Source organism: Molossus molossus, unplaced genomic scaffold (genome assembly GCF_014108415.1).
Source record: "Molossus molossus isolate mMolMol1 unplaced genomic scaffold, mMolMol1.p scaffold_m16_p_6, whole genome shotgun sequence".
Classification (NCBI taxonomy): domain Eukaryota; kingdom Metazoa; phylum Chordata; class Mammalia; order Chiroptera; family Molossidae; genus Molossus; species Molossus molossus.
The window spans coordinates 10,769,541-10,792,921 of record NW_023425399.1 but is presented as its reverse complement, the minus strand read 5'-3'; the positions used below and the strand labels follow the sequence as shown (position 1 = coordinate 10,792,921).

The 23,381-nt window shown below is 49.4% G+C and overlaps 1 protein-coding gene across 2 annotated transcripts in view; it reads left to right on the top strand.

The window, feature by feature from the left end:
- The window catches only part of EYA2 (EYA transcriptional coactivator and phosphatase 2), a 221,686-nt gene that overhangs the window by 153,638 nt on the left and 44,667 nt on the right, over positions 1–23,381 (top strand). For both annotated transcript variants that reach the window (XM_036244581.1, XM_036244582.1), the window contains 2 exons: positions 2,501–2,643; positions 8,620–8,703. In XM_036244581.1, the coding sequence (XP_036100474.1) occupies positions 2,501–2,643; positions 8,620–8,703 (227 nt within the window). The remainder of the gene's footprint in view (positions 1–2,500; positions 2,644–8,619; positions 8,704–23,381) is intronic.

The window sequence follows — 23,381 nt, the reverse complement described above, 5'->3', positions numbered from 1 at the left end:
CAGAACTGACGTCGGTGACCCCAGAGTCTCAGACCTTCAGTCACAGACTGGTTATGCCATCAGCTCCACTGGTCCTCGGGCCTTTGAACTCAGACTGGGATTCCATTTGTTTAAAACTCGAGAAAATGCAAACTAATTTCTGCGGGAAGAAAGCAGATCCGTGGTTGCCTGGGAGGCGAGGAGAAAGAGATTACAAAGGGATCATAAGGAAACTCTTGGAGGCGCAGGATTGGTTCATTATCTTGACTGTGGTGACGGTTTCATAGGTTTACACATATGTCGCAAGTTATCGAATTGTGCGCTCTAAATATGTATGGTTGACTGTATGTCCGTTATATCTCAGTAAAGCTGTCAAGTAAAAAACATAAAAAGGGAGAAATAAAGAGTCAAAGGACTCCAAGGAAGGTTTACTACATTGCTCTAGCCTGTGTACCTAACTGTGACCTTGAATTTTGACCCTTCATTCTCAAGTATCTATAATGTGGGGGAAAGGCCTATTTTGTGTTTTTGCTTTTATTTTTTGTTTTTTTTTTCTTGGCACCTCTAATAAATTGGCTTATAAATGCCTTATTCAGACATTCCTAGGTAGCTGGTGTTTCCCCCACGTTTGAATAATATTTGCCTGGATTTTACTGGTGTTTACAAATGTTTTCGAAGCTGCCATCCTTAGAACTACCAAGTAAGAGAGGATCCACCTTATTGATATGACTCTTAAGCACCTGTGAATATGTTTACTGCCTGTTCCTCACCCTCCAGAAGAAAGTCTTTGCTAGGTGGCTCTTTGGGGACTTCCGGTGCTGTGTCCCGAAAATCATGGGCAGCTGGAGACAGCCCAGCGTCCTGACAGCTCCAGGTCACATCTTTTCTAACTATGTCCTTAGTCCACTAAGAAGTTGAATAAATATTAAATAAACAAAGTTCCGTCCTTTGGGTTTTGGAGAGAAGTCATCCTTCAGGGTAGGAAGAAAACTCAGTCCATTGCCAAGTATTTTTAGACAAAAGCATCCCCCCTCCCGCCATGATCCCAAACACTGGCAATTACAGGAGGGGTGGAGCCCCAGGACACATGTGGGAGCTAAATAAGCAGCTGGACACTGAGAAGGGGGATGGGAGGGCCTCGGGTTCTGTCACCCCAGTGACAAGGGCAGACCCACGTCTTAATTCTGGCTCGACCACTGACTTGCAGGGTAACCACAGACGTCTGTCATCTCGCTGAGCCTCCGTTCCCTCATTAATTAAATAAAGATAACGACGTCTAATTATAAAAACCACACATTTAAAAATTATGTGCTTGCCCTGGCCGGTGTCGCTCAGTGGTTGGAGCATCAGTCCCAGGACCAAAGGGTCGTGGGTTTGATTCCCAAACCTGCGTAGGGTTGCAGGATCGATCCCCAGCCCTCATCAGGGCGTGTGTGGGAGGTAACCAATTGATGTGTCTCTCTCACATCGATGTTTCTCTCTCTCTCTCCCCACTCTTCTCTCCCTCTCTCTCTCCCCCTGCCCTCCCTCCATTCCACTCTCTCTAAGAATCATCGGAAAAAATATATTCGGGCGAGGATTAACAACAACAAAAAGAAGATTAAAATGTATGTGCTTAAAAAAAAATACAGCTTGGGTGCTGGCTTTGGGACCTCAGTCCCAGGAGGGTGCTTCCCACTTGTTCAGGGCCCTTAGACAATTGCCCGAGGGCACGAGCTTGGCAGCCTCTCAACGCCCCGTGTCCAGAAACACCTTCTGAATTGGAGGCAGCCAGTGCGCACCTCTGTCCCACACCTTCTCGTTGATCCTTGAGCCAGACTCACTTCAGATCATTTATTCACATCTCCTAATGGCCAGCCCTGAGTTAGATGCTTTCAAGTATATAATCTCATTTAATTCTCAAAAGGACAAATCTCTCAAGTGAAGTGTAAAGGACTTCCTTTTCATAAAGAACGGAGCAAGCTGAGTAGGGACAGGAACATAGAGAATTCTTCAGCACCCCCATTCACCCCCAGGAAGGGCGGTCTCTTAATGGTAGAAGAATTTGAGGCCCAGCTACCTATAAATGTTTTCTTCTTCTATTAGTCTGTTAGCTCCCCCTGTGACCCCTCCCTCACTGTACTCAGATCCTTGCTCAGGCACCCCCTTATCTGTGAGGCCTTCCCTGACTGGCCCCCTGTAAGTTAGTCCCCTCCCAGCACTTCCTGTCCCCCACGCGATTCATTAATTCTCTGTAATACAGTCCCCACGTGGCACATCGGACATTCACTAACGTCCTTCCTCCCTCAGGAATGCAGGTGGTACAAGGACCCGTGCCAGGAACATGCCCGCTCGGGACATTTTTGTTGGATGATGAATGAGTATGAATGGGCACTTTAAGGGACTGTCGAGAGTCGTTTTGATTCCACGGGATCTTTGTCTTGGGAACTGCCTTTGGGACCTGCCACTTTGGCGTTAGATAGTCCTGATGTGATACTTCCTGGGACGAGACACTCAGCACAGCTTCCCTGTCCTCCACCAGGTGAATACAACACACACAATGGACCTTCCACACCGGCCAAAGAGGGAGATGCAGACAGGCCGCACCGGGCCCCCGAGGGGAAGCTCCGAGGCCGGTCGAAGCGGAGCAGTGACCCCTCCCCGGCAGGGGACAACGAGATCGAGGTAACCCCAACTGCCTCTGACGTGGTGAATGGAATCTCCATCTGTGGCCAGAACAGGGGGGTGAGGGGTAGAGTTCTGCCCGAGTCCATGGAGGAGATCAGCCCGGTGTCACAAAGCACAGTGACAGAGGAAGGAGCCCTTGGAGGAAAAGCAGGTTGGCCGTATGGAATCCCTGCTGATTGACCTGCTGCGGAAAGTGGCCCTTGAGTGGTTCTCAAGCAGAAGCAGCAGCAGAATTTCTGGGGGCTTATGAAAACCCTGGCCCCACCCCCAGAGTTTCCAAGTCTGCAGATCTGGGCGGGGCCTGGGGATTTGCATGTCTAACAAGTTCCCAGATGCTGCTGATGCTGCTGGGTCAGGGACTACACTCTGGGAGTGTCGTCATGGAGACCACAGTGGGCAGTGGACCTTCCCCGCCGGGTTAGAGAGGTCCTTAACCCTCTACACATTGGAATCACCTGGGATGCGTTTTAAAATACAGGTGCCCAGGCCTCTCCCCAGAGTAATTAAATAGATGTCGCAGGGAGTTCTGAAAGCTCCCCTAGTGATGCTAATATGGCTTAGATACATATCTACCTGGAGACCGGAGGCTCGCTCCGGTGAGTGTGCATGACTTCCTCCGAATCTCCTGGGGAGCTTTGAGAATTCTTTGTCCTCAAGCTGTACCCCAGATCAATTAAATCAGAATTCCCTGAGGATGGGACGCAGGCGTCGGTATTTTCAATCTCTCCAGGTGATCGCCGCATCCACCCCAGGCTGGGAACAGCTAGTCTAAGGGATGCACCGCTCTTTAATGTAATAAAGCAAGTGTAGGATTCTAATTATCAGGCACTTACATTTTCTAAAAAACCAACCAAACAAAAAGAGCATGAGAGAGGGAGAGGGTACCGAGGCCAGAAGGATTCCCCCAAAAACAGAGAAGCAACCGTTGCCTATCAAGGGCGAAAAGCGGGCACGTGAACTAGTTTGTGCTTCCTGGCGCCGGGAGTCATTCATTGGCCTGAGTGTGCCGTGGGCATGTGTATAGTGTTTCCACGCAGTGCCAGTGCCAGGCAACCTGAATGTGTCGTCGACACATCCCTAGTCACAGTCCTGGCCAGTTTCTGCAGCAGCTACAATGCTCAGCCTGCTAATTCAGATACGCTAAGACCATTTTCATCATTGCCTTAAAATCAAGGTACTTTTTTTTTTTTTTTTTTTATTTTTTTTTTTATTTTTTTTTTTTTTTTTTTTTATCCTCACCCGAGGATATTTTTCCATTTTTTGTACAGATAGAGTGGGAGGGAGAGAGAGGAAGGGAGAGAGAGAGAGAAACATCGATGTGAAGGGACACATCGAGTGGCTGCCACCCGCACGACCAACCAGGGCCGGGGACAAACTGCAACCAAATTACGTGCCCTTAGCGGGAACCGAACCTGGGTCTCTCCGGACCGCAGGCCGACGCTCTAACCGCTGAGCCAAACTGGCCAGGGCGGTACTTTTGACTCTGAGTCCCCATCCCATCTGGGTGGTAGGAAACACCATCTTATTATTGGAGGCCCTCTCCCCCCAGGATTGTATGAGAATCTTGGGGTTCAGGTGGTCTTTGAAAACAGAGTAAGAGCCTCTGATGTCCAGCGTGGCTTGGTCCCTGCCACCTTCATCATTGCCAGTGCCTGCTGTGGGCAGTGGAGGTCCGCCCTGACTTTGGGGTTTTCATGCAATACATCGGGCATAGAAATCCTTGTTGGGGACAAGAACCTTGGACTGTTAGCTACAACCCCTTGGTTGTAAGCAACAGAAACCAGTTCTGGTGACGTAAGCCAAAGGAATTTACTGGGAGGAAGTCATGACACCGGGGTTAGAAAGAACAGTCACAAAGGCTGTGCCAAGGAATCTGGGGGACCTTCGGGGTGCCCGCCCCTGCTGGAGAACGAAGCATCTGATTCTAGTGCCACTTCCCCCGTGTTCCATTCCAAGGAGACAGCATCCCATTGACCCTGCTGGGCTCGGTGCTTGCTGCCGGTCGACAGTCCCGCCCAGACGGCACACGGTGGAAAAAGAAAACGAACCGGATATTCTTATGGGGCGGGTGCTGGGGACCCAAGTAACAGATGCTCACCGCTGGGGCATTTGATATTTAGCCATTATTCACTGGTAGGGCTGTGCCAGTTAGCCAGTGTTTACAAGTAAAGCAGTACTAGTTAGCCAATATTCACCAGTAGGGCTGTGTTACTTAGCGTTCACTAGTTGGGTTGTAGTGGTTGTTTACAACTGGTGTGTTCCAGTCATCCGAGGTGTTAAATATTTGGAGCTTCATGCTTGTCCCCTACCTTGGGTCCGCCTCCAGAAGCCATCTCCCCTGGGAGTTGACCACCCCAGGGCACCTGGTACAGAGCAAGTGTTCCCACTGCTCATGGGACTGTTCCCAATCCAGGGGGCTTGTCCTTGCTTTTCCTCTCATTCTTAAAGGCCCCGCCTTCCAAAATTGAGACTTCGCGCAGTCCCTTCAGCCAAAGGCGAGAAGAAAACGTGTTGACTCCATGTGGCCCTTGCCTTCTGCCCTCCCCCACCCCCGGATTCCTGAGGGTGTTCCACCAGCTTGAAGTTGCAGAGCTATGGAAATCACCCAGAGCAACGCATACTTTAATATTTAAAAGCAATTATTCGGTCACCTAACATGCTTTCTGCTGTCGGTAGGGGACGGTGGGGGTGGAGAGACATTTTTCCATTGAACTAAGGAGGAGGTGGAGGTAGCGTGGAGGCCGGGGATTGTGGGTGATTACTCTGCACACATCTGCTTCTTGATTGCAGAGTAAGTACCACTGGGCAGGAACAGTCGAAAAGGTGTGAGCTGTGTTTCACTTCTGTGCTTAATGTCACTTGGAGGGTTTGCACGGTCGCACCTCCTAAGTCTTGGCAGTTGTGCTAATGATTGAAGCCCATGAGACAGAAATTATGTCCAGAAGTGGAAAGGAGGAAAATTCTGAGTGTGTATTCGTTTAAATCCCTCGGCTTCGGGTGCCAGAAACCAACGCGAACTGGCTTAAACGGAAAAGCAGAGTTTATTTTAAGGTACAGGGATCCTCTGAGAAGCCAAGGGCAGGGCACAGTATCAGCAAGGTACCGGGACCGCAGGCAGCGGGGCCCAGGCAGTGCATTCAGCCCCTCCCCGCCCCACGTGCCGCGGCGAAGGTGCTGGAATCTCCAAGCGGTCGTATCTTTTCAGTGTCCCACGTGCAGGTCTCTGGGCACAGCTCACTCTGCTCCTGACGGAAGCCAGGTCCTGCAGAATTGTTGTCTTTGCATCAGGCACCCCTGTGTCCCTCTCCCTCTGCGGACTGCCCTCCCTGTCCTTCCCATGAGCCTCCAACAACCAGCAAGGATGATTAACTTCCTTCTAGGCCCCAAGTTTAGTCCCCAAGGTCAGGCCTCTGACCCAGCTGGGCTGAGGGACCCGCCCTAGACCAAACCCACTGGGCAAAGGACTAGGTCACCTGCAGAATGGCCACCAAGAACTTACCCACAAAGGATCCAGGCCAGGGGACGAGAGTGGGAGAGGGGCAAGTCTCCTTCAGAGGGGAGGCAGTAGGTAAACTCATTGAGCCTGCATTACACTTGAAAATATTGGCTGATTTTTTTTAATTATCTTACCAAAATGTCTAAGTTTAACTGATCCTACCTAGTTAGTTCAGATAAAGTAGGATTTGACATATTTAAACCCCAGAAGCCCTCCTCAAAAACAGTTTTTTAAACATTTTTTTAACCATGACCCAAAATAAGAACTATACTTCATATTCATGGCCCAGCATATACATATACATAAATATACAACCAGACCAAAAACTCACATGCTAATACTCAGGTCTGCTAATTGTTTGAAAACCCCTGCTCTGACCATTTTTCTTCTAGATACCACCCTTCTCTCTGTCTTTAAAGGCGTGGCAAACGCTAATGGAGAAATACAGCCCCTGAGCTCCAGAGAGGTTGTAAAGGTGGCTCCTTGCTGGTGGCACATTCAGGAGGTGCATTTGTCCCCCGTTCCGCCTCACACCCCTGCCCAAGACCAGCTATATAAGTGATCATTAGGCCTTTCGTTCTTAAAAATAATGATCACCAGAAAACTGAGGAAAACCAACAATATGGAAAATAAAGTCCAAGATAAATAAGAAATGGCAAGAAGGTAATTTCAGAAACAGAAAAGGAACTGTCTAAAATTTTGATTGGTTTTCTTATAAAGATTCAAGATCTTGCATCCATAAGTTAAGAATCGGAGGCTGTCGGGAAGGGAACACGCAGAGGCAGCAAGAATCAGAAGTTTAATAGAAGAGCCAGAAGAGAAAGTTTAAGAAATCTATCAACCTAGAACACAAAAAGATAACATAATAGAAAATACAGTGTTTAAAGATAAGCAATATCAATGCAGGGTGTCTAATTTGACTACTAGAAATTCCAGAAAGGGAGAACAGTGGAAAAGATGGGAGGAAATTATTTAAAGAAATAAGATGGAAAATAGGAATAGTGTCGGTGAAAAAAGGGTCACACCTAGATCTATCCTTATGGAATTTTGAGGCTGCCCAGTCTAAAGAATAGATCCTAAAAAAAATTCCAGAGAGAAAAAATGTAAAACCTACGAAGGGCTGAGGACCAGTGAAACAGACTACGCATTCGTCCTGTTGTACACTACAAGCTAACCGAGGAATTCTTTCAAAGAAGGAATTTTCCAGTTGGAATTCTGTACCCGCAAGAACTGTAGAGCAAAATAAAGCTGTCACCAGATAAGCAAGAATTCTGGGAAATTGTTTCCCATGCACCCTTTCAGAAGGAAAAAACGTAAGGATGTACTCAAGCAAAACAAGGAAGAAAACCAAGGAAGAGAGAGATTTAGAATCCAGGAACTAGGGGATCTGACCCAGGAATAACAGTAAAGGGATCTCTCAGAATGCTAGCTATGCAGCAAGCCTGGAGATGATCCAGACCATATTGAACACCTGTCACGGAGGATGGACAACTTTGATACAGAGGGTGTGGCTGAATTTGAGATTCTAATGAAGGCACATTTTTGGAAACAAGAAAAGAATTAAAGCAACAAACTCCAACCGAAACAAAACGTTATACCTAACAGGTATGATTCCTATGTGAACAAACTGCGATATGACATGATTTTAATCGGAGGGAGTACAAGAAAGGAGAAGGCACGTGACCTTGATGGTAGAAAGTCTCCTTCAGGTGGCTCTGAGCTTAGGACATTGGACACAGAGAGAAAAAAGTGAAATTCTAGCACATGACTTGGCTTTGCAGTGAATAGTCATCACAAGATGTAAAGTAAGGCTAAAGCTGATAAATATTGGAGAGGGGAAAGGGCATTCACATCTTCCATCTTGGTTTACTGTTTTAGCCAAGGAGGAATATCCAAAGCTGATGCAATGGGAAAGAGAGGGATTCGTATACGTGAAAAATGTCAAGTTCTGGAGACATGGTGGAGATTACCATGAGCTAAACCGAGGTCTTTCGGATTGCCAAGTCAAAAGATATTGTCTAAAGTTGGCACATCAATAAACAAAGGTATAAGTATGTAATTTAGAGTAACCACCAGAATTGCTAAAAACAGAAATGGTCAAAAGTAGTTGGATTTACAGTGAGTTGTGAATGTAAAATGGCAATATTTCATTTTGTCGAGTGAGTTATATGATTTTTATTGCTGTTTTTGGACTGAACTCCTCCATTTTTGAGCTTTTATGTGGAAGGCAGCACAGGCGTCTTGGTTCAGCCATCATCTGGGTTGAGAGGGGCCCAAAAATTGGCCATCAGCAGACTCTTTACACAGCTGGGGTTGGACGGGGACGCAAGGACTCATCAGTGAGTCGCATGTTTTATAACTTAAAGATAATGTTTTTCAAGACTTCTTTTTCCTCCAGGGAATTTATTCCTGCAGACATTAAGTCAGATGCAAGCGAGTCCATTTGTCTCCATTCTCTTCCTCTCTTTTCATCACAGCGTGTGTTCGTGTGGGACTTGGATGAGACAATAATTATTTTTCACTCCTTACTCACGGGGACTTTTGCATCCAGATACGGGAAGGTAAGAATCCATTTGTCGTTCTTTTTTTTCCCCAACTTGACTGTCTATCCAGCTGATTTGTCCTGGGAATTGTGGGGGCTGTTTATGAGGCAGCTTCTCCAACAAAAGCTGCCCCCTCGGGCCGCCAGGGTTGGAGAGAGCCTATGGAATGTTCCCCTGTGAGGACTGAATTAGCTTCCCTTCTGGTGTCTCTTATGCCTTTTCTCTGAAGCGTTCAATGACCACTTGATAGGATATAAGCTCCTAGTCGCTGGCCATCTCCCTTCTAAGAGGGTCAGAGTACGCTGCCGCCCATCCAGTAATCCTAGCTTGAAATAAAATGAGGTGAAGTCTTTTCCTTCTTCCCTGTTGTTTATCTTAATGTCTCCAGCAGATGAACTTAATTTTCCTTCCGTTTTTCTGAGACGAGGGGGAGGCATTTTGTCAGCTCCGGCATGGAATTTAGCAACAGCTTTGCAAATGTATCACCGACAAATTAACGTTGGGGAACCATCCAGTTAGAATTCTGAGCAGATGCTATGGGCTGACTGGTGGTGAGTGGAGGAAACATCGAGACCACCTGAATAATGCAAAAATGGACCCAACTGCTATATCCCAAACCCGCGGTTCTTTGCATACATCCCGTGGGCTTCCCAACAGACCACATGTGGATGCGCCAGACGTCTGCCAGGGAGACAGGTGGGGGTGGAGGGCGGGGCCTCCGAGCACTGGCCAGTTACCATCCCATCCGGGGTGAGCGACCTGTTGGCAGCTGCTTCCACGCCTGGGTAGGAACCATGAGACTCACCAGCGCCTGGAAAATATTTCTGTTTCTGTTTAGAGACCAGGAATATGATTTGACATCACCTCATGGCTTTTCCAGCTGCCGGTGTTTTTTATGGGAGTTATAACAAGCTGGATGTGCAATTAGCAAGATAGATTTATCGTCTGCCATTATGTTGTAAAGAATATAAAAATGGTGTTGGTGGTGCAGAAATCTCTTACGGTGTAGGAATGCCGTTAATATGTCTAGCAGGGCCTGCGGGAAATCCAGTGTGCGTGTCTGGACGATGCACAGGTTAGGTGAAGGAAGGCAGCGAGGCTGCAGAAACCCCCCAAGAGTGGGATTGGCCACCATCGCGAAAAGTTGGGTTGTTCCAAAGGGGCTACTGTAGTGAGTTGCTAGGTCTGGGTGTTCTGTGGTTTTTCTACCCACCCTGGTCAAGTCTCCCCGAAAAACATCCCTTCGCTCTTCCTGCCCTTCGAGACGGCCCACTCTGAAGCCCTTGGCCTCAGAATTCGGTTCCCGGGAGTTGTCTAGGGTTTTGTCATCTGAAGCATGACTTCTGTGTCTGTCTCACCACCGCTTCTTCAACCAAAGTGGGGGCTCCCTCAAGACAGGGACAAAGCCCAGAACCGCTTTCTGAACCCCATGCCACCTGGTCCGTGTGATTCCTCATCGCCAGCCCCTCTCCCCAACCCTAACACCCAATCCCAGATACCTTCACCTGCAGCTATCTGGTCTCCCTTTGCAGCGCCCCCCAGAGGGCTCAACCTGAAACACAAGCCTGGTCCTATCACTCCCCTCCTGAAAACACATCCGTGGCCTCCTGGCCGACAAACCCTAACCCCGTCTCCAGGGCCCTTCACCAGCTGGCTCGTCCCCCGCTCTCCAGCCCCGCCTCCTACTGCTCATCGCTTTCTGCCCTTGAACCTGCCACACTCGCTCCCATAGCTGTTGGGCTTCTTCCAGAAGCAGAGCCTCAGACGAGAGAATGCGAGTAGTTTATCTGGGGGTGGGTTCCAAGGAGCACCGGACGCAGAGTGGGGAAATGAGGCCGGAAAGCGGAGGCAGCCCATGCAGTGTGCATAAACCAGGACCCCTGGGAGACTCGGGCAAACCTCAGAGTTGACCCACCCGAGGAGTGAGGGTGCTGGGATATTTATCCACAGATTCCCTTCCATCGTGGGCTAAGGGCAGGGACTCACAGGTGCTAACAGTAGAAAGCCTTTGCATGAACAGGAATGGTGGCAGCTGAGGGGACCTGGGGGAGAGGCGCCTCTGCTATATCTAGAATGTCCTAGAAAGTTCTTTTACAAGGTCAAATCTTATGTATCCTTTCAGTTCCTCTGAGAAGAATTTCTTAACCACTCCTTTCCATCTAAATTACATCGCTCCCCATAACTGTATTTTTCATTTATAATTATGCACTACTATCTTTCTCCCTCCTAGGATATATGTACCGGGAGGGCAGGGGCCATGAATATTTTTTATTGACCCAACAAGTACAGTGCATGGGCCAGAATTGCTCAATCAGTATTTGTTACATGGCCCTGGCCAGTTTGGCTCAGCAGTTAGAGTGTCAGCCTGCGGACCAAAGATTCGCGTGTTCGATTCCGGTCAAGGGCACGTACCTTGGTTGCAGTTCGTCTCCGGCCCTGGTCGGGTCGTGCAGCCACTTGATGTGTCTCTTTCACATCGATGTTTCTCTCTGTCTCTCTCTCTCCTTCCCTCCCACTCTATCTAATGATAAATGGAAACATATCCTCGGGTGAGGAGTAAAGAAATATCTGTGTATTTGCTGCGTGAATGACTCAGCACTAGAAGGAAAGCTGCATGATAACAGGTGCTCCCCTGTTCTGTGGCTTGCTGTATCCCCAGGGCACAGAGCAGTGCCCCCCCACATAGCAGGCACCAAATAAATATTTGTTGACTAAAGAAAGGAAGGAAGGAAAATAGTATCAAAACAAAAGATTTCAAACTGATGGCCACCAGCCAGACTCAGCCTGCAGACATTTTTTGTTTGGCCCCTGGAGTGCTTGAAAAAATGTCAATTTGTCGCCAACATTTAAAAATCAGGAGATCGCACAGACCAAAACAATCTAGACTCTAAGTCTTCTCGAAAAATTAGAGAGTCTGGCAGTCCTGCATTCCCCAGGGGCAGCAGTCAGCAGGAACTGAGTAGCAACTGCCCCCGTGGCGGGTCACAGGCTCTGCAGCCCATCCGCGGCCCCCACCTGGCCTGGTTCACTTGTGAATGGGGCTCTCCTGCCCCCATTGGCGTCCGAGCTTCAACATTCGTCCTAGAATTACAGAACCACAGAATATCAGTGCTGGAAGGACGTAGGAGACCATCATGCCCACGTAGTCTCCATCGTACATAAGGAGAAACTGAGACTCAGAGAGAGTATGATCACCCAGGAGAGAATGAGACTCAGACTTCAGGTCACTTGCCTCCCTACCAGCTCCCAGGTTGTTCAGGAAAAGCTAGAGTGAGAAGCTCTGGGAGCCCCCAGGTGTCCTGCGCCATCTTCATTACTTTTCTAGAATTTTCCGTTCCCTCCTCCATCTCTCTCTTAGGTGAGGAATGGGTATTTTTTATTTTCTAAATTCAGCAACCCTTAGAGAGATTCAAAATAACTATGGCTTAAACAAGACAAAACACTGCCCTAGCCTAGCAGTCCAGGTGTAGCGGTTCAAGCTGGTCAGGCTGCTACCCAGCACCAGGGAACTTCTGTCTTTCTCTCCGTCACCCCTGGGGCATTGCCCTTATTGCCAAGAGAAAATATAGCTCACTCTGTGTCTGTATTCCAGTCAGTTAGAAGGGGGAATAGGGAAAGGGGAGTTCACCCCTCTCTCTTTCATTTTATTTTCATTTTTTTGTTCCTCTCTTTAAGGTCCAGACCCAGAAGTTGCACTTATCATTTCTGCTCACATCCCATTGGTTGGAACTTGATCACATGGTCAAATCTAGCTGCAAGGGAATCTGGAAAATGTAATCTAATCACATGCCCCATTAAAATTCAGAGGCTATTATTCTCAGAGGGGGGAAGGAAGGATGGATATTGGAGGACAGCTAGCAGTTTCTAGCACAAAGTACCATGTAATAAGAGGAAGAACAATGAAAGAAAAATATTGTGGAAAAATATAATTAGTTCTGTTTAAAAGTTCTGTTATATTGGATTCATGGACCTGAAGCTCCAAAGAGAAGTCTGGGCTACAGCTATAAACTTGAATGTCAGAGAAGTGTTGAAGATCTAGAGGAGCAAGAGAGAGTGAGCCCTGTGAGCCCCATTTTGCAGACAGAATAACTGAGACACGGAAGTTATGTAGTCAGGGTATTCATAACAGAACTAAAATACATGGCCTTGACTTTTGACCCATAGCTCTTTCTCTTTGTGCTTTTCCAGTAGCTTTAGCCATATGGAGCTTACTATTATTAGCTAGAGCCCTGGCTGGTTTGGTTCAGCGGTTAGAGTGTCAGTCTGCGGTCCTGAGAGACCCGGGTTCGGTTCCCACTGAGGGCGCGTACCTCGGTTGCAGTTTGTCCCTGGCCCTGGTCCGTTGTGCGGGTGGCAGCCACTCGATGTGTTCCTTTCACATCGATGTTTCTCTCTCTCTCTCTCTCTCTGTTCCTCTCTCCCTCCCACACTACCTGAACAAAAAATGGAAAAATGTCCCCGGGTGAGGATAAAAAAAAAAAAATAGCTAGAGTTATCAACAATAAAAATAAAATGTTAAAAAATTAAAAGAAAAGAAAAAATAGTATCAAGCAGGACTCTCAGTTTGAAGCATGGAGTGTTTAAGCTACAATGGAAACATATTGGATCACAAGAAATGAAAAACCCAGGTGTGTGTGGGATTCAGGTTGAGCTGGATCCAGGAGCTCAAGCAATATTCTCAGAGTTTGTTATTTCCGCACCCCTCAGCCAGCTTTCTTTATATAGTGACTCCCTCTCAGCAATCCTAACTAAAAAAGGAGACCTTCTTCTTTCCAAATTCCAGTGCAACTCCTAATCTCGAATCTCACTGGCCCAAACTGGGTCACATACTCATTTATACTCCAACCTCTGTGCTTCTGATGGGCAAGCCTAGATCAAGAGCCCACTTCTGGCATGGAGACAATAGAGAATCAGGTCAGCTCCATCTCAACCAAATGAACCAAGTGGGGAAGGAATGGTCCCCAAAGGAAAGTGAAGTGCCCTTTCCAGAAGAGGGTGAGGACTGTGGAGGTCCAGAATTGGCTCTGAAGGCCAAGACCCCTATATCCACGCCAAGGACCAGCAGCCATCTGCTTGTGGCCGTCGTACTGAGTGCTTGTACCGGAAGCAGAAATCATATCAATTGCGGTCCCAGCCAAAGGGGCGACTCGCTGTTTACTTAGGGAAATAAGACCAACAGACCTAAAATGATTAAGGGATGATTCAAAACAGTGTTTGAGTTTTAAAGCAGAAACTGGGCTCTCTTCCTGTTCCCAGTCAAAGCATGTGCTGCTCGAGGCTGTCATCTCTCCACTTCCTTTCCAGTCCTTCCTCCCCGGGACGCAGAGCCAGAGCGTCCCTTTGGTGTGTGTACCTTTCCACATGCTGTGGATCCATTAGAAAGTCCCTGGAGAGCTGGAGCAGCCAGCCGCTGCCACCTCCTTCCTAACCTCTCCCCTCCCGCCCTGTCCCTGAACTCTCCTTTTTCCAGCCGAGATGAGGCAGAGGCAAGGTGGTCAGGAGTCTCTGCCTGTGGCCAGGAAGGGATTTGAAGAGGAATTAATCAGCAGTCCTTCTGGGGTTCACAGTGGGTCGGCCCAGACTCCTCCTTTGTAACTTGCCTTCCAGGCAGCTCAGTACCAATTGGAAACTCAACTCTAGGTCCAGTTGTGTGTTTTTTTCATAACAGCTTTAGTGAGATATAATCACATACCATAAATTTACCGTGTTAATGTGTACAATTCAGTGGTTTTTAGTATATTCAGAGTTGTGCAACCTTCCCCACTAGTTTTAGAACGTTTTCATCACCCAGAAAGAAACCCCAATTAACAAACACTCCCCACTTCCCCTCCCCCAGCCTCTGACAACCACTGATCTACTCTCTCTATAGATTTGCTTCTTCTAGATAGTTCATATCCACTGAGTCATGCATTCTGCAGTCTTCTGTGTCTAGCTTCTTTTACTCAGCACGATGTTAACTGGTCATCCACGTTGTAGCATGCATCAGTACTTTTTCCCTTTTTATTGCCACATCATTTTCTTTCTTTCTTTTTTTTTTTAACACTCACCCAACCCAAGGACATTTTTACATTAATTTTAAAACAGAGCTGGAGGGAGAGAGAGAGAAACATCGACGGGAGAGAAACACATCAATTGGCTGCCACCCGCACAACCCCAACCGGGGCCGGGGACGAACCGCAACCGAGGTACGTGCCCTTGGCTGGAATCAAACCCGGGACTCTTTGGTCCTCAGGTGACGTTCTTACGGCTGAGCCCTGCCTGCTGGAGCACGTCATTTTCCATTGTACCACATTGTGTCTGGCCATCATCAGTTGATGGACAGTTCCACATAGATACAGCTGTGTGTTTCCTTTGAGGCCCCCTCCCCTCCCCGTGGTTTAATGGGCAGCTTTTCCTTTGCCTTCCTGTAAAGTATGTATTGTCCCTTCATGTGCGTTAGTATGTATGTCAGTGGCGCCGTCGAAGGACCCCGTCTTCTCGCGTGTCTCCTTCAGCACTGTGCTCTCGGATCCTTCCACATCGCTCTGTCCGTCTGCACGGCCCTGACTCAGTGGTCCTCAACTGCAGGCCATTTTGCCCCGTGGGACATTTCTCAATGTCATACACATTTTGGGTTGTCCCATCTTAGGGGAGTGCCACTCGAATCTAGTGGGTGGAGGCCAGGGATGCTGCTCAATGTCCTGCCACACAGACGGTCCCCGCCACAGAGGACGACCCAGCCGCAAACGCCCAGCGTGCTGCCGTTGAGAAACCCTGCCTCTCCCTGCTGCTCCGAACCCAGAGTTCATGTCTTCTTAACCTCCAGTCCGCCCAGGAGGGCACCAGGCTCCCCCAACTCCCCACCAGCACAAACAACCGTGTGGCGAGCATCCTTCAGGGACGGCTCTGGGCTTTACACCTTCTCTCTCATTGAATCCCCACCACAAACCTATAAGGCGAGGTGGCTCCTAGTATAGCCATTTCTGGGAAAACTGGGGCTCAGAGGGGGGGAGGGGTGCCGCCATGGTCACCAGCCTGGAAGGAATGAAACCCACTGCTCTTAACCCAGGACGCACGTGAATGTCCTCGGGGTGGAACTAAAAGACGCTGGGATGAACCCTTCTGGGAGAGCACAGGGACTGGGTCCGATGTGTCCACAGCTTCATCCCTGGCACCGGCAGCGCCTGGCACATCCGCCTGACAGATATTTGTTGAATAAACACCTAAATAAATAGCCTGTGGGGAGGGACTTCTCAGCATGTGTGATGGCAAGCTCTGCAGAAAGGAGACTCCAGGGTGCCTGCCCTCAAGGGAACAAATATCCACGCTCGTGACAAGACGGGGGCCTGGCGGCATCTCTCCAGGGCCGGGATGCTGGGTGCCAGCCCGGCTGGCCTCGCCCAGAGCCTGGCCCACAGCAGGGCTGAGCGAGGCTGCGGGGTGTTGAGCTCAAGTGGCCCCTCTAGGGTTGGGGCCAGTGACACATTAGCAGGCGGGGACCTGGGATGGAGCCAGGTGACCCTGCTGCGTGCCTGAGCAGAAGCCTTTCCTTCCTCGTCATGTTTTCAAAGAGCCAGGTGCCCTGCTCAGGCTGAGATTAGAGGTTTCGATCCGGCAATCCGAGGCCAAATTTGGCCTGAACACAGGTTTATTCAGACCCCCTGGCATTTACTAAGTTCTAAAATCATTGTTAATATTTTTTAATATGTTTTTATTGATTATTTTAGAGAAAGAGGAAGGGAGAGAGAGATAGAAACATCAGTGTGAGAGAGAAACATCGATCGGCCGCCTCCTGCACGCCCCCTACTAGGGATGGAGCCCACAACCCGGGCATGTGCCCTGACCGGGAATCAAACAGGGACCTCTCAGTCCATGGGACAACACTCAATCCACTGAGCCACACCAGCCGGGCATTGCTAATATTTTTAAATCTGAATATTTTTCATAAAAATCTGGATGTCTCAGCTTCTCGCAGAGAATGAGAAGTCCTGACAACAACAGGCCTTCAAAGAGTGAGGACCCTTTGACAGGACAGGCGCCCCCAGGCCCACCTCAGCCCCCCTCACGCCCTGGCGTGGAGTTTTCCACACGCTACCTGGGCTGGGGGTCGTGGAGCTATTTCACTCATGTGTGGTGCCTCCTTCGCCCCCACAGGCATTTTCACCTGTGTCTCTCCAAGGCCAGGTTGTGCCCACAGTATGTGGGATACATGGGGCAGACATCACTGGTCCCCTCGCCCTCTGGGTCCTGTGTGGACTCTGGGACCTGAGGGTTCCTGGTCCCCTCCAGCCAGATTCCAAGCTTTGTCAGGTGGTTCCACACAAAGCCCCTGGGACCCTCCCCAAATGCAGGCTGTTGACTTCCTAAAGACCACCTGTCGGGATTCTGTGTCCATGGCTGGGATTCTGGTCACTCGGTGCGGCTTAAATCCCTGCCACCTCCTCTCCCAACAAACAGAAGCGGTGACACTCACGCAGTGTCGTCCTCAGCAGTCTCTCCCGCCTTCCTGCCGAGGTCAGAGGCCCGACTGCTGGCTCACGGCACGCGGGGCTCACCTAACATGATTGCAAGTGTCCGTTTCCTGGTGTGATTACTTGACGGTAGGTGAGCACCATCATCGTCATCATTAAACGGTGGGGATTGAATTTTCACTTAGGGGCCTGGTTAAGGCCCCGCCTTTATCCCTGGAGCCTCCCCGTTGTAATAGGCATGAGGGCTGGGTACCTGTGACACTCCGGGATTTCTTCACAATCTCCCACCTGTCACCCAGGGGACAGAGCCCCAGCTGCCCTCAGCAGTGGCCAGCGCGCTGACCCACCCTTGTGGACTTTCTTCCTGTGCCCACATTTCCATGCTCTATTCCAAGGCTTCCCAGAGTCACCGCGCAGGTGAACTGCTTGTTCCTGAATCCTAGGCTGGGGGCGGCCTGCTTCGGGGAGACCCAGACTAAGACCTCGAGGGGGGTCTCAACGATCAGCCCTTCTTCGTGATTGGTCCTTTCGGAAGGAAACGCCTCACTGCCAGCCCCCTGTGGTAACAAGCCTGCCTGGCTACCCAAAGCGTGGTCCAGGGACCAGCATCTGTCAGAAATGCAGAGTCCCGGGTCCCTTGCAGGGGTGCTGAACTGGAATGGGCAGTGATCCCCTCACGCATTCGTCTGTGAAGCGAGGTGTAAGCATGAATTCACTGGTGACAGCGTTTCTCGTGGTCCCAGCCAGCCCCGTGTGTACCTAGAAGGGTCTGGGCAGGGAGAGCCCGGCCAGATGCCGGCTCCTGCGCCCTGCCCCCAGCCGCAGCCTCCCCGAACCGGTCCTCACGGCGCTGTTCCGGGACCCGGCTCGGATTCCAGAGTCCAGTGCCCACAGCCAGCAGGATTCGATCAGACCCAGTGGGCGATACGGCCCGGCCTGGCCGTTACCGCTGCACAAACTGAGAAGAAATAAAAACCGCGTTTTATGACCCCGCCGCTACAAACTATTTGTAGAAGGTGCTAAGGTTCAAATCAAAAGTGCCCTCTCTGGAGGACCATTAGTTAATCCCGAGGCCCGAGGCCCTCTCCTTTCTCCCCCTCTACCTGGAGATGCAGCTCCTGCCCCCCTCGCCCTCAGCCATCTCGAGCTTCCCACCCTTTGACAAAGCACAAGCCAAAGTGCTTACGGACATCTGTTTATTTTATTTCTTTAATGAGAAAACCTTCCCGTTCTGGGCTCAGCTGTGTTTATTTACATTGTGTTAGCCGTGTGAGGCCGGCACCTTGGAAGTTCGGGGCCTGGCCGGGCCCTCCCTGCGGCGGCCTCCAGGTCTGAACTGCACCGGCCCTGCCCAAGGAAAACAGAGTCCTTGGAACTCTATAAAATAGATTTTCAAAATAAATACTGCCTAATTCACTCGGTAGATGTGGATTAAGTCAAGATGAATACAATTTGGAAAGGATTTTCTGAGGAAGTCAGAGATTTCTTTCCCCCACTGGGGGTTAAACCTTGTATTGAAATCCCCCGCCCCCGCCCCCATCTCTCTTTCAGTTAAGTAAAAGGTATTTAGTCTTCGTGGCTAATAAATGATGGCTTTGATTGGCCTTCCCCGGCGATGATTATTTGCTTTGTAGGACGAGGGATGGTGACTTAACTCGTCACTTCATTCCATCCAGAAAGGGCAAGAAGCAGAGACGTCTGCAGTTGTCATTCGGGGAGAGGGGGGGCTGATGAGGAGGCTGGACACTTTGAAAGATGTCCTAGAGGTGAATGACCGTTGCAGGGGCCACGGGCTGGGGCGGGGGTGGGGGGACCCTTTGTAGGTTTAATCCCCTGTAATAGCACTTCCCTGAGCCAGGGCGCTTCCATGCCCAGGGCCTCTGCTTATATATTTTAGAGCATTAAAGGATTATTTCCAACATAAAATATAGTTTAGAGACGGTGTGGGGTTGTCAGAAAAGTCTCATTAGCAGGGACTCCCTTTGAAACCCGCTCTCTGCTGCAGGGAGGGAGCCCTCGCAGAGCCCCTCACCTTAGGCTGAGCCTTTCGCCGGTGACGACTCGTGAATACTCCTCATTTTCCGCCCACAAATCTAGCACATGCCAACTGCTGCCCCAGACTTCTTTTTGCCAGCTTTTTTTCTTCCCCTTCTCTCGCCCCGCCCTGCAATGAGCACTGAAGGGCATCTGAAAAAATAATAGTAATGAGAGGGATGTAAGTCTCCTCTGCAAAACCTACAACAAATTGCTGGTTGGGTCAGAGTGAGAAGCTCTTTTGTCTTCTGTAAATATAGGGGTTGCCGCTCACAATGGTAAGGGGTGAAAAAAAAACCCAGGCACCCTGCTAACCTAAAGAATGGGAGCAATTTTCCTTTACACTTAACCGGCAGATTGAGAAGCTGTCTCCCCCCAACACCCCACCTGCACCTTGGACGGTACTTATTTCCCAACAATAGGGCTCCTGAGCTGTCCAGAGGTCGCTGGAAATCCCATGAGCCTCTGGTGTCGATCCGTGAATGGCAGGACGGTGTCAAGGTGGTATATTAGGGGTTGACTTTGACAGGGAAATAGGAGGTCCCCCTGCTCATGCCTGCTTCCCACACTTCCTCTGTGAATTAGTGAACCTGGGGGCTCTTCTGACGACAGGGGTGGGAAACTCCCATGCAAGTTCCCCTGATAGGACTTAATTCAGAGTAGAAATACGTCGTTTAAGAATCTCTTTGGAAAAGTCCATCCAGGGATGAGTGTGGATAAACACATCATAGGATATTCATACAATCAATTATTTTTCAGCCATAAAAAGGCATGAAGTTCTGATCCATGCTGCAACGTGGACGGACCCCAAAAACATGATGCTAAGTAAAAGAAGCCAGCCACAAGAGGTCACATGTTGTGTGATTCTATTTACGTGAAATGTCCAGAATAGGTAAATCTATAGAGATCAATTGGGGACCAGCTGCCTCATGGATATGGAGTTTCTTTATGAGCTGGTGAAAATATTTTGGAACCAGGTAGAGGTTTGCTCACCAGTAAAGTTGGAATAACGGTTCCTGCCCCACTGACCTCAGACCAGCCTGACCACCGTGTGTTTCCCAGACTCTGGGTACTGCTGAAGGAGCACCAACTTTCTGGAGCTGGTAAAAGACGGACATGTTTTACTTGAAAGATTCGGGTGTTTTGGTTCGTTTTTTAATACTCGCGGCACCTGGTTTGGGGATCAGGGAAGTACCGGGCTCATGAAATGAGTTCTGAAGCGTGGCCTCTTTTGTTTTCTGGCTGAGCCGGTGGAGAACTCTTCTCGAAACGTTTCGTAGACTTCTCCAGTGAACCATCTGAGCCCGGAGACTTTGTTTTTGGAGGTTTTTAACTATGGATTCAGTTTCCTTAACACTGGTCGCTGTCTCATCCTGGGTGAGTTTTGGTAGTTTATGGTTTTTGAGGAATTGGTCCATTGTGTTCATTGTCAAATGTATGTGTCTAGCTGAAAAGTATTTACTTGTACGGTGACTTTCAGTTAGTAGCATATAACCGGTACCCAGACACCTCCAGCAATACAAGCTGTAAATCACCCTGGCCGGTTTGGCTCAGCGGTTAGAGCGTCGGCCTGCAGACCAATGAGTCACAGGTTCGATTCCAGTCAAGGGCACGTACCTAGGTTGTAGTTCGTCCCTGACCCCAGTCGGGGTCGTGCAGGAGGCAACCAGTCACTGTGTCTCTCTCACATCGATGTTTCTCTTTCTCTCCCTCTCTCTTTCCCTACCTCCCACTATATCTGGATAAATAGAAAAATGTCCTCAGGTGAGGACTGAAAAAAAAACTGTAAGTCTCTCCCCACATCTGTGGCACTGGGTCGTGAGTCATCTCCTTGGTCCTCAAGACAAAACTACCAGGTAGACATGGTGATTATCATGCTACCCGAAGGACACTGAGGCCCTGCTCAAGACTACCAAGACTACCAAGCTAGGAAGTGGCAGAGACAGTTCTAAGTCCCTCTGCATCTGGGCTGACCACAGCCAATCACAAGGCCCCCAAGTGCAAACTTTCAGTTCAACCCCCATTTCTCCCCATGCCAGGCATTAGATTGTAGAGATGCTTCTCAAACACCCAAAGCTTGTTCCTGCCTCAGGGCCTTTGCACTGGCCGTCCCTTCTGCCTAGTCATCCCCTAGCTGGCACCATTGTTTCATTTGGGTCTTTGCTCGATGTCGTCTCCTCAGAGAGAACGTCCCTGACCACCCCTCTCTGGCAGCCCTCTACAAAACACAAACACAGACACATTCGCTATGCCTCGTGCTCTCTCACCCCCAGCACATCCTTATGTTTCATTTTCTTCAGAACACCTGTCACTGTCTGAAATGAAATGTGTCTTAGTTTTCCACGGCCCTCCCCCTCCAGTAGAAAGCTCCATGGGGCAGGGAGGGGACTGTCAGGTCTGAGAGCAAGGAGCCAGTTAGCTAGTGTAATGGTCTATACCAGCAGTCAGCAAACTACAACCATCTGTGGGCCAAATCTGGCCCGCCACCTTTTCTTGTTGTTGTTGTTAAATAAAGTTTTATTGGAACACAGTCCGTTTGTTTACATATTGCCTACAGCTGCTTTTACACTATAATAGCAGCGCCCTGGCCGGTTTGGCTCAGCGGTTAGAGCGTCGGCCTGCGGTCCGGAGAGACCCGAGTTCGGTTCCCGCTAAGGGCACGTACCTCGGTGGCAGTTTGTCCCTGGCCCTGGTTGGGTCGTGTGGGTGGCAACCACTCGATGTGTCGCTTTCACGTCGATGTTTCTCTCTCTCTCTCCCTCCCACTCTATCTGAACAAAATATCGAAAAATGTCCTTGGGTGAGGATAAAAAAAAAAAAAAAATAGCAGCAATGAGTAGTTGTGACAGGGATCACATGAGCCACAGAGCCCAAAATATTTGCTGTCTGGTTCTTTCTAGAGAAGTTCACCCACCTCCGGTCGAGAGCATGGGCTCTGGAGCCCGTCTGCTCAGCTTCAGAGCCTGCTCCACCCCCCAGCCAGGTGACCTCAGGCAAGTCCCTTCCCCTCCCTGCGCCTGCGTTTCCACCTCTGTAACATGGGTGTAATAGCGCTAATACTTTCCTCGAAGGGTCTGTGGGGGAGGATTAAAGGCGTGGGAGGAGCCGGTGCCTGATACACAGTAAACAGCTTTTGTAGACCAAATTAACAAAATCACAGCAAGTAATCAATGAATAAATAAACATCTTTTAAAGAACTGCATCTTTAGAAGCATGTTGTTGGTCCAGCCAGTGTGGCTCAATGGTTGAGCGTCCACCCATGCACCAAGAGGTCGCTGGTTCGATTCTCGGTCGGGACACATGCCCAGGTTGTGGGCGCGATCCCCAGTGGGGGGCATGCAGGAGGCAGCCAATCTATGTTCTCTCTCATTCATGTTTCTCTCTCTCTCTCCCCCTTCCCTTCCTCTCTCTCTGAAATCAGTAAAGGAGAAAAAAATTTTTTTAAATAAATAGAAGCATGTTGTTGGTTGTATAAGAATGTCCCCCCTGTGGCAGGCATGCTGAAGTATCCCTCCTCCTCCTCCTCCTGCTCCTCCTCCTCCTCCTCCTCCTCCTCCTCCTCCTCCTCCTCCTGGCAGGCTCCTGGCGTTGGTGAGGAGTCGATGCCGGACACTCGGCAGCTGAGCGTTAGGCTCTGTTCTAGGTGCGTGGTAAGAACTTCTGTAAGCTCCCTGCCCTGAAGTGCCCCCTCGGTCCCGGACAGGTTCGGGGGATCATCTCATCTGGGCCTGTCTGGAACTTTTACATGTTAAACACTCAAGGTCCCAAGTCCCAAGAACCCCCTCAGCTGGGACACATCGGGACGGTTGGTTCCTCATTCCACGTCCGCAGCTCCGTGTATTTATGGACTGTTTTTTGTCTTGTAACGTACATCCTAGGAAAATGCTTCCGAAGCTGCTAGATCCCTCCAGCTGAAAGAACATTCTTCCAAGGATAAAAAAGTCTGAGGGACTGAACAGCTGTGTAAAGCTCCCAAGGAGGGACCCATTACACATCTTCCTTTGTTCTCTCGAACTTGACCGTGATTTTATCATTTCCAGTCAGCTTGACTCTTTTGTGATTCAGCGATGACGGGGTTTATCTTACAGCTCTTTTGGTAAAATCTTGTTAGTACAAATAGACCCATTTGTGGGGCTAAGAAGGTCTTTTCTATTTTCTGTGTTCTCCTATGAAACGGCCAAAGAAACCAGGTTGGGTTTTTTTTTTAACCTG